Source organism: Diachasma alloeum, unplaced genomic scaffold (genome assembly GCF_001412515.2).
Source record: "Diachasma alloeum isolate Michigan unplaced genomic scaffold, Dall2.0 Dall_scaffold_00180, whole genome shotgun sequence".
NCBI classification, from domain to species: domain Eukaryota; kingdom Metazoa; phylum Arthropoda; class Insecta; order Hymenoptera; family Braconidae; genus Diachasma; species Diachasma alloeum.
The window spans coordinates 2961993-2973644 of record NW_021680346.1 but is presented as its reverse complement, the minus strand read 5'-3'; the positions used below and the strand labels follow the sequence as shown (position 1 = coordinate 2973644).

Genomic DNA, 11652 nt, shown 5'->3' with positions numbered 1-11652 from the left:
TAATTTTCTGCAATTTTTCCTCAAACCTGGTATTATTGCCCTTAAATTGAACAAAATTTCGAGTTATTCTAAGGAAAACCTGGTTCATGCTTTCACAAAATTTTTTTATTCTTGAATTAATGATTAATGATTTTATCTCTGTAAATATCTCTGAAATTGATAATTTTGTTAAAGTTTTCCTGAAGATCGGACAAAGAAACTTCTCCGTAATTTCTTCTGAAATGTAGTGTTATTGTCCTTCAATTCAACAAAATGTCTATTTTTTCAACGAAAATTTTCGGTTTCAAATTCAGAATATTTTTAACTCTTAAACTAATGATTTCTTCTTCTAAATCGCTTTGAAATTCATAAACTTGTCAAATATTTTAAACTTTCCTTGAAAATCCCGAAGAGAATTTCTAATTCACTGTCATTTTTCCTTAAATCTAGTGTTAGTGTCTTAAATTCAACAAAATTGCTATTTTTTTATGCAAAAATTGGTTCTTAAATTCCGAAAATATATTTTGATCCACGAATCGTTGATTTTATTCCTATACATCTCTTTGAAGTTCAACTCATTCTCAACATTATTCGTAATTCCTTCGTCATCAAATGTCCATCATTTAAAATCTCAACTCAACGAATGTTGAATTAATGTTCAATGAATTCTGATCTTTATTCCTTTCCCGTTCAGGAATGTCAAGTTCTTTGATTCACGAGCTCGTCTGTTCATCTTTCAAGAACATCATTCACTTGAAATGACTTTTCAATCCTCAATTTTCAAGATTCTACTTTTCAAATCGACTAAACCTGCTTCAAAAACCTGATGGTGTAGCTGGAAACCTTGATCCGAATATTTCATCACAAATAAAGTTTTTGAAATAATCGCCACCACACGGATGAAAAAATTTAATTGAAAAACTCATCGAATTCGTTAGAAAATTCTATTGAATTTCTATTGAACTGTTCTATTAGTGTTTGGCCGATTCTATTGAAATGTTCAACAGCAAATATTCAGTAGAAAAAGTCAATAGAATTCAATTTTTTTATACAACTCATTCTATTGAGATATTTTCTATAGAATTTCCTCGGCTCAAATTTTCTATAGAATTTCCTCGGCTCAAGTTTTTTCGTTTGATTTTCTTGATGAGAAGAAAAGAAAAATAGAATGAAAAAAAGTTAGAAAATTTAAGTCGAGCAAATTCTATAGAAAATATATGAAAAGAATAAGTTATATAGAAAAATCGAATTCTGTTGATTTTTTCTATTAAATGTTTTCTACTGAGCATAAAATAGAATTTTCTAACGAATTCCATAGGTTTTTCTATTAAATTTTTTTGGGCGTGCAATCCGGATTCCCAAGTGAATTTCTCCATAAAAAAGCTGAAAACCCAAAGATGACAGCATTGTGCATGATTAAACGAGGCTATTCCTCTATTTTTTTCCCAAGAATCACTCAAGAACAAAAGATACGATAAAATAAGAGTAGACACCCCGCTGGGTCGGGAATCCAGTCCCAAGGAAGAGAACCTGAATGAAGGAGAGCGGAATAAGAAGTGAAAAGATGAACGAAAATGAACGAAACAACACCGAGATACTCGTGGAAGTCGCTTGTACTTCTCATCTTGCGACGCAGGTGGACTGTTGAGATACGGGGAATGGGAATATCAATCCTCGTGATGTTAAAAAGAGATGAACCAGGTGATGCAGCTCTTTTCCTCGACTCGACTCAGCGCTATTAAGTTTCTTTCGTACACCCGTTTGTTAGCATCAATGCGCGGTTATTCATGTACATAGAGAACAGGAAGCGCAGAGTTGATCTTCACCCCCTCCACCCAGATGGGATTCAACGGTCTTCCCGGAAGACGACATATTACGATCCCATTTATTCCACGTAATCCACAACTACATTCAAACAATATTTTTACTTTCTGCCCGCCGCTTGATTAAATAGGGAACTGAGCTGCAGCACTTGTCGGCGGATATTTTTCTTCTAGGAAAGCATTGCTGCAGTGACAAAACAAATTTCTAATATCTGAAACATATTTACTGGAGACAAGTCATTTTTCTTCAATCATGCTTTAAAATACTCTTGTACTCAAGTACGATTTTGTCGCAAATGTAATGTTCAAGTATTTATTTTCATGGTTTTTGCTTCCGGATGGAAGCTTCAAGTTTTGGTTTTTTTGTTTTATATCGACTCAGTATGATCCAAAAAGCCCGAAAATTCAATTCTTCAATTGCGCGCTAATAAATGGATAGAGTTGAATCTTTTTTTTTTAATGCAGGCCGTTAATTAAAATTTAATTCATCGATTAGTTTTTTTAGTTATCCCACGATAATTAAAAAAATGCTCTGAATTGATTGAATGATGACTGAAAAAATTTGTTTGAATGTTCTTTTGACTGAGTTCGAAGATAACGGTGACAGCAATAATCATTATTTTGATTTATTTGAAGATTTGCTAAAATTTTGTATTTTTTGAAAATCAGAACTCCGGGGATATCTCTCTATATTATAAAAATCCAAATCGACTTCTGATGATGAAAATTTGGTACTCGAAATTAATACTCCAAAATTAAGGGCCACAAGGGTCAAAATAAGGGTTATGAGGGTCAGAATAAGAGTGATAAGGGTCAGAATAAGGGTCATGAGGATCATAATAAGGTCATAAGGGTCAGATTAAGGATCACAGAGTTAGATTAAAGGTCACATGGGTCCATATAAGGGTCAGATTAAGGGTCACGAGGGGTATAATGAGGGTTATGAGGGTCAGATTAATGGTCACAAGGGTCAGAATAAGGATCTCAGGATCAGATTAAAGGTTACAAGAGTCCAAATATGGATCAGATTGAGGGTCACGAGGTTCAAAATAAGGTTTATGAGGTTCAGTATCTGGGTCATGAGGGTCCGAATCAGGGTCACAAGGGTCAGATTAAGAGTCCCAGGGGTGAGAATAAGGGTCACAACAGTCATAATAAAGATCACGAGATAATGAGGGTCTGAATGAGGGTTACGAGGATCAGATTAAGGGTCACAAAGGTCATAATAACGATCACAGAGTCAGATTAAAAGTCACAAGGGTTCATATAAGGGTCAGATTAAGGGTTACGAGGGCTATAATGTTGTTTACGAGGTTCAGATTAAAGGTCACAAGAGTCAGAATAAGGATCATGGAGATCATTTGGAGGTCATATGGGGGTTGGCGAGTTGAATATCATGCTTCAAATTAATTCAATCATAGCTCAAAACATTTGTTTTGAAATTATGCGCATAAAACAATACAACGGTAAAACATACTACAAAACAAAAACTGAAGAAAAAAACTTGCAAAACGTCAGCTCGAATAATAATTAATAATTCACTCCCAACGCCACAATAGTAATTATCATCATTATCCGCACAATCGGATTCCATCCATCATTAACTCAATCCGTAACAGGAAAAATCGCGTTTTTACTCACTCGTCATCCCCCGATCATCTGATTCATTGAAACGAAGAATAAATTCCTTCACAATAAAAAAAAACAAGGAAAGCCGAGCAGAATCACGATTCAAAACACATCATCGAAACCGCTGAAGAAATTTCATCCACATTATCTCACGCGTGAAAAATGAGAAAATCCCGCGAAATTTAGCGTCAGTGCTCGCAAAACGGACCCTGACCTCTTTCGCGGACCCTCGCACTCCCTTTTCCGGATGCCGCTGGTGAGATAGCGGTCCCGACGGCACCACCACACGCTCCTATTCCTTCGTCTTTCCACCACCACCACCCCCCCCCCCCCNCCCCCCCCCCCCCCTCCTTTCCGCGGCTGTTAGTATTTTGCCTTCCAGCAATGCACGGATTTTTTCCTTTTCTTCAATTTTTTTCTTCTCTTGAAACTCTTTCCTTTTCCTACAACTCGACGTATCGGGCGTGTCCACTCATTATTCCCGGCGCCGGATTATATGCGCCTAGTGCCCTCCCCCCCCTCCCCCCCTTGACATAGCACACATACACATATGGAATATTTTCCACCTCCTCCGCCCCCTTCCGTTGTATATACTTGGCAAAATGTTGAGTACATAGTCCATACGCTACATTTTATATACCTCTTGGGTTGAGCAGATCAGTATCAGGGAATACCACTGGGGGCCTCCACTACTATTCCATGGCAAAACCGGGGATTCTATGCATCCGCGCTGCGTGTGTACTCTTTTTATTCTCCAATTATTCCCGTCACTCGGGCGCACACACACGCCGCACGGGAGAGAGAGACGGCGCCGGCTCGTCCCGCGAGGTGAAAAAGTGGGTTTTTCGTTTTTTTTTAGGTGAAAATGGGGGAATTCAAGGGAGAGAAGTGGGTATCGAGCACTGATCTTGCGCGGTTATGGAGATCGATATCGGGGGATCGATTCCGGGATGTGATGGATTTGGAAAAAGTTTTTGGTTCAGTTATTTCGGGGAATGAATGACAACACGCCTTTTTGATTGAAAACAATGTTTTCAATGGAGGAGAGAATATTGTGATTTTACGTGTATGGTTTGACACATGAGATTTGACCCAGGTGATCACGTATTAGGATTTCGTGAGTAAAACTGATTTCGGTAAAGATTTCGCACTGGGGGGCTTAGCCCCCCCGGGTGACCTGTTGAGGCCGCAATTTCGATTTCCTGATCCTTATGGACTTCATCGGTCTCCGGATACCCATCAACATCTTCTGAACCCCATATTCATCTATCGGAGTTTATATAATTCTCCTAACCCTCATGACCCTCAAAACTAAACATCACTTGAAAAACAAATCGACATAAACATCCTCTATTTTTCTTTGATAGAGAGAAACTCCAGCGATATTATATGGATTGAGCAGTAATCGAATCATGGTAGTTAAACCCCGTGTCCGGGGGGGGGGGCTAAGCCCCCCGGGTGACCATTTGAGTCTGCAATATCAATTCCCCGATCCTTATGAATTTTAACAGTCTCGCGTCATATATAAACATTTTCTGAACCATATTCATCCACCTGACCCTATATGATCCTCCTGACCCTCAACACTAAGCATCACTTGAAAAAAATCTGACCTAGACAGTCTCTATTTTTCTTTTAAATAAATTTCAGCGATATTATATGGATTCAGCAATAATCGAATCATGCGAGTTAAATCCACTGTTCTGGGCGGGGGGCTTGACCCCCTCGCGCAACTGTTTGAGGCCGATGTATCGATTTTTTCCTGTAATTGATTGCAGTTGACTCCGTGAATTATTTCTCATAAGGGGGTTTGCTAATACCGGAGGGGCGGAGCCCCCCTGGTGACCGTTTGAGTCCGCAATATCGATCCCCTGTTTCTTACGGACTTCATCGATCTCCCGACACACATTAACATCTTCTGAACTCCATATTCATCCACATGAGCTTATGTAATCATCCTGACCCTCGTGACCCTCCCCTTAAGCGTCACAAGGAACGAAAATCTCACCTAAATCCCTTCTATTTTTCTAGGTAGAGCGAAATTTCAGCGATCTCACATAGATTAAATAGTAATCGAATCATGAGCGTTAAACCCCGTATCCAGGGGGGGCTTGGCCCCCTCGCGCAACCGTTGAATCTCACTTAAACACCCTTTATCTTTTTCGATACAGAGAAATATCAGTGATATCATGGGGATTAACGGGGGGGGGCTTGGCCCCCCCTTTCAGTCGTTCAAGTGCGATCTACCCTGCGGAGTAACTAATAATTCATATGAGTCAAATACTAACAATTAAATCATGAGGGTCAAACCCAATGGGTCAACAATCACGAAATAAATGTTGACTCAAAATGTATAACTGCATAAAAACCTCCCGACTATGAACTTCTCCGTGATTCGCTTTCCTCCACACATCCGACCAGCAAACAGCCACATTTGCTGATTGCATGATCAATTGAACATCTTCGAATGTCTTTTTTCTCAACATTTTTTTTACCCCTCTCCTTCTCCTTAACTCATCCTTTGATCTGGTATTTTTATTCTCCCGCTGTGTATACCGCGCATATGCGACTCCTCCGTGAATCGGATTTTAAAATATACGTAGATGGGTGGAATAGGTACCTATCCGTACACCGTTCATTTCCTCAATAGCTCCTCGCACGTGATCTTGGCGCCGACTTGGCGCTTTCAACCGTCAATTTTGTACGCTATGTCGTTTTTCCCACTTATGTATATTTCTTCCCTCCACGTCAACTGCCATTCGATATACCGGGCAATAACAGATCATCGATGGTACACTCGTGGCTCTTGACCGGTGTATAACGATTATTTATTAGCGGAACTTCTGTACCTCCCACTGAAGCAGATAAAGAACGGTTAAACACCGAGATGGAGATGGTAAATTTACATTTTTCATACGTTTCAATTGACGAGGTATTTTATTTCAATATCGTGGCGCACTAATTTTAGGAATTATTCCGAATAATTGCGTAGGACGAAACGTTTATGAATTCACGATATTTTCTCAGCATTTTCCCGGGGATTATTTCGTAAGCGATTTCAGGATGGAATTAATTCGAAGAATTTCCGGAGGGAATAAATTACAACGTGATGAGTATATTTATCGATTTGTTTTGGCATTTTCTGGGGAATGAGGAGGTGGAAAATTTTCTGGAATCAGGGGGAATGTAATATTTTTCAACAGTGTTCGTATCCAATTATTTCTGTGAAAAATCTCATGTCAGGATTATTTTTGTCATTTTAGTGTTGAAAATAATTCTATTCATCTAGTGAAATTTCGTGCAGTATATCTCGATGACTTTCCAACTATAGTAGAAATTCAATCTTGTTCCCCTTCAGGGGAATTTACTTAATTATTAATTGATTTTTTTTTCCAACGGAGAATAACAAATGGCCCATTGCACAGTTCTAAATCAAGTATATTTTTTTCGCTAAAAATTAGCAATTTCCTTCCGAATGAATTAATCGAATTAAAACAAATTAGTGCTTACTCGGGTTTCTGGCATTAATTTCAGATTAGTAAAGGTCCTTCCTGAAGTTTGACCTCAGGAACATTCAATAGTTTTTTTTTAACGACAATTTCAGATAAAATTTTTTAGTGAATTGAATTTATTTTGAATTAAACAGTTTGAGTGTTCATGCTCCTGATACATCAATGTTGATGTCTCCTCCGTCGTAAGTAAATTATTTAAATTTTATTTTTCTCCTGAATAGTTTTCCTTAAACTGGATTAAGACCAGTGTAACTTTTTTGCTAATGAATTAGCAATTTGCTTATGAATGGTAAATTGGCGAAGAAGATATACCAGTCATGAAACATCAATATGAGTTCTAAATGTTTCAAATGTCTAACATGAGCTCCATATGCCCTAGTTAAACATCTAACAAACGCCGACTGAATTAAAATTAAACTTGACATTGAATAAATCTTGACAAAACTTTGGTTAACCCCTGATTAATCTCCGACTAAACCCTGACTAAACCTTGACTAAACCCTGACTAAACTCCGTCTAAAACCTGATTAACATCCGACTAAATCCCAACTAGATACCGACTAAACCCTCACTAAACCATGATTAAACCTCGATTAAATGCTCCTTAAGGCTATAATTTCAAAGCTAAAAACAGCATATTCGACTTCCTGAGACCAAAATTAATCATCATCACACAAAGAAATGAAAATTTCACATTTTACGAATGCAATACTTCCATTCGGAAGCAGAAAGAAGAGTTATTGAATAGATCTTTTTATTTCTCCTACAACAATATCAAACTAAAAAAAAAATGATTATCCACTGGAAAATTGTCATCTCGTAACCCCCATAATTCACTCAGATGTAGGTGGTAGACCCGCCGGATCGTTATCCATATTCCTCTGTTTTCCAATCGCTGCGTAATTGAGCATACCGCCGAAGATTCAGCGCGATAAGCCCTGACTCCTCCACTTGTACCTCCACTCTCGCATTTTCATGGCTCGTACCACTGCCCAGATACACGATTTATCGAGTTGGCTGGACGCTGGGTGGAAATCGCTCGTGATCTCGATAGATGGAATAATCTCTCGCCATCTTCGGTAACCCCTCTCCGACCACTTTTTCGGCGATCATTACACGTTATCACCCGGCTCATTCTCTTGAACCGACTCCAAGGGCTTGCTCAAACGTTCGACTGCATGGACCAGGCGTTTTTTTAGCTTGGCGAGGTCCCTTGCAGTGTCGAATTTGTTCCAGGTCAGCTGTCTTGTCGACGGCTCGTTTTCCGGCTTCCTCGAGGTCGCACGGAGAAGTGCGAAGAGGGCTACGTCTGCCACTTCCTCCCAGTCCTGGATGGAAAATGGGTGTCAGAGAGGAACGAGAGGAAAACTAATGAAAAGTTCGATAGAAATCAATAGAATTTTCCAACGATTTCGCTAGGTTTTTCTATTATATTTTTTCGTGCGTGTCGAATTAACTTTATTTAGTTTAAGGCCCGGGTGTACTATCTTTCGAATGTTATCTGGATTTTTTTTGTCTTTCGTAATCCAAAATTATCAATTGAGTGGTACATCATGTAGAAATTCCCAAAAATTATGATAGAATGATAAAAAGAAATTTTAAAATTCTGAACTTTGTCAAAGAGATTTTTTAATTGGGATTCATAATGAGTTGAAAAAAGTGGAAATTACAAATATCTGATTGGCTGTGGCAAATTATCTATTAGCTGTCATTTTCCATGCTGGATAACAAAATACTAACTCCTCATGGGAAGTGACAGCTAGGTATGACAGGCCGCCATTTGTCACCGTAAATCAGAGATAAATTTTTCAATTTCTTGTTATTCAACTTATTCCGAATATAAATTAAATATGCTCTTTGAAAAAATTAAGAATTTTTTCAACTTTTTTTTTGTTATTCATTCATAATTTTGCAAAACTTCTGCATGATCCAGGACTTAATTGACAATTTCAGATGAGGAAAGATGAAAAAAAACATCGAGATAACGTTCGAAAGATAGTACACGTAGGCCTTAAATAAACGATTTTTCTGCATGCAAGTATATATCATTTGCGTCCAGGAATTTGCTCATTGATAATCGCCAAGTGTGAGATTTGTTGTATTGAGTATACCAGAAGTCACATTCAGGAATTTCTATGATTATGGTTAGCATGAGTACTACTAGGTGCAATAACGGAGTAGTTATGCTGATGCTTGAGATATACATAATAATTTAAAAGGAGATTAGCTGAAGGAGAATCCATTGGTGGCGAACATTTGTTCTTTCGATATGATCCCATTTTTGATCATCTCTCAAGTAATCTGGTTAAGGATATTTTGTCATTTTCAGCAAATTTTATTCTTTCATGTTCAATGGAAATTCTATAATTTTTTTGGCTGATATGCAGAACATATGAAACTAACTTCTTTGATGTTAAAAAAAATTAATCGTAATAGTCTCGCCAGACATGAATAACCAAATTGTTTTTTATACACGGACTCTTATGGGATTTATGTTGAAATTTATAATTCACCGACTAGAAGACTGTAAAAATAGAAATAAAAGTAGAAAATAATGTGCAAAACTATACTGAATCGAATGGCAAGAGAAAAATTAGGGGTACCCGGGCAAAAAGAGGAAATATTTAAAAGATTCTATCCCATATAAGCGTAGGTTAGCGCGCGCATTTGGTGCATTTTGTCCAGTCCATTTATAAATAATAAACATGGGTTGGTGGGTTGAAATTTATATCAAGATAAAGGGAATAACTTTATCTCTCAGTTGAAAAAAAAACATTTTTTTTAATCCTTGCGATTTTGGATAAACATCATTAATTCACCAATGACATGATTTATCACGACAAAATTTGTGAATTCATATGTGAAAGAATTTTCCACAACGAGCAAGTGAAATCATTTGTTATGTTTTGACTGTATGTATTGATGCATTCATGATGTATTGAATTTGCTGTGTGTTCAATTCATTTTGTGTTAAATAATCATGGAACCCCCACCCACGAAAGAATTAAAACCCCGAAAAAAAATCCAAGATGAATTGGATAAAGGGTAGAAGAATTTCTCGATTACAATCAGCATAAAAGTCACCGTTAGTAAGATGGTATTATTTTTTGCAAGAACCCTTCACTGAAATGGACATGTTTTTCATTTCATATGTAATGAAAAGAGCATTTCTCGTTAAATCCACAGGAGCGATACAAATCCATTACACGTGCGTGTTACATTCCTGTATGTCCATCCTATATATAATTCCACGCGTGCCTCGTCATTTCGCTACGAACATCGTAACGCGAGTGAAAAAAATGAAGTGAGTTTAAATGAGAGGGCATGTACGAAGGGAATAATAAAATCTGCAATAAACTTTTTATCTGGGGTATCAACGGCGAATCTTTACTGGCTATTGTTATCGGTGATTATAGGAGAATATTCTCGAAATACACACCACATCGTCACGCAGCTGTGGCTCGAAACCAATGGCCGACTCGAGTATCGCGTATTTTTCGTCGTTTACATTGGGTCGTATCAGCAGGAGCAGTAACCTCACAGCACACTGTAAACCATGACCAGCTCTCTTGCGTTCCTGGGGAGTGAGAAAAGCCAAGATATTTCACTTCATCACTTGCCACTTGCTAACATTTTCCGAGTAAACATACGTGCAGATGTGTGGAAAACATCAAAGACGATGAATAGACTGTATTTGTTATGGTTTTTGTCTTTTCCATTTTGTTGGTAGATTTTTTGGTTGGGGATGTGGACGGGGTGAGGGAATTTTTTCACCTGACAAAAAGTCCTGACTGAATTATTTGAGGATATCCAAGTATCTTTTATAGTTTGAAATGAAATTTAATGGACAATTGACTATTAATTCTTAGGACAGTGACGCTGAATGCGATTTCGGGGAAAAAAATGAAATTTTAGGTTTCAGTTAAAATTCAGAGAAATTCCAGAATTCTCAGCAGCAGAAAGACCAGAATTCCTGAATTTATTTGAATTTCCAATCTAATGTGAGTATTAAGTGCCAAATTACATAGAATTTTCAGTGAAATCTGAAATTTCATAATCTTTTTCCCCCTAAATCGCATTCAGTATCACTATTCAGGAATATTTTTACCGAAATTTTCTGGTTTTCTATTTATTTTCAGGGAAAAATGTTCTCTTTGATTTTTTAATGAAATTCTGAATTTTCAATGACGAAATTCTTTAAAATTTCAGTGGTATTTAAATTCGATAAAAAATTCCAAAAAGTGTACCGGAAATTTCAGACAAAATTTTTTAATAGTGTAGATTCAATCATTTCCAATCATCAAATTTGTTAATTAAATTGTGTGAGAGAATTTAGAAAAAATCATGAATATTCAGCGTTAAAATGACATTTTGCACAAAACGATTATTTTTTTAAACATTCGTTGTTTATAAATAAATAATTGAAATTGTTTCAATTTGGGGAAACCTTATTTTTTTGGCATTCAATCGATTTCTGGCAAAATTTTAAATATGAATAAATTAGTTACGATTCCGAAAAAATGATTTTTATGGTGAAAAATTAATTGTTTAGAAATTATTCAGAGGGAATGCTCGTAATTTTCAAAAATTGCAGTTTTTTAATTATTTTGTCCATCTTCCTCCAATAGTAAACTTCCTGTTTTTTCAGATTTTTAAAATGTTTTCTGACGGTTCAATATTGAGATTCAAGACTCAATATATGAAATTAT

General features: G+C 36.9%; 1 protein-coding gene across 1 annotated transcript in view; it reads right to left on the bottom strand.

Moving 5' to 3' along the window:
- Positions 1-7776: 7776 nt before the first annotated feature.
- The window catches only part of LOC107044163 (protein PTHB1), a 30325-nt gene continuing 26449 nt past the window's right edge, over positions 7777-11652 (bottom strand). The window contains exons 11-12 of the mRNA XM_015265954.1: positions 10383-10520; positions 7777-8271 (exon numbers count right to left, since the gene is read on the bottom strand). Coding sequence (XP_015121440.1) covers positions 8056-8271; positions 10383-10520 — 354 coding nt within the window. The 3' untranslated portion in view covers positions 7777-8055. The remainder of the gene's footprint in view (positions 8272-10382; positions 10521-11652) is intronic.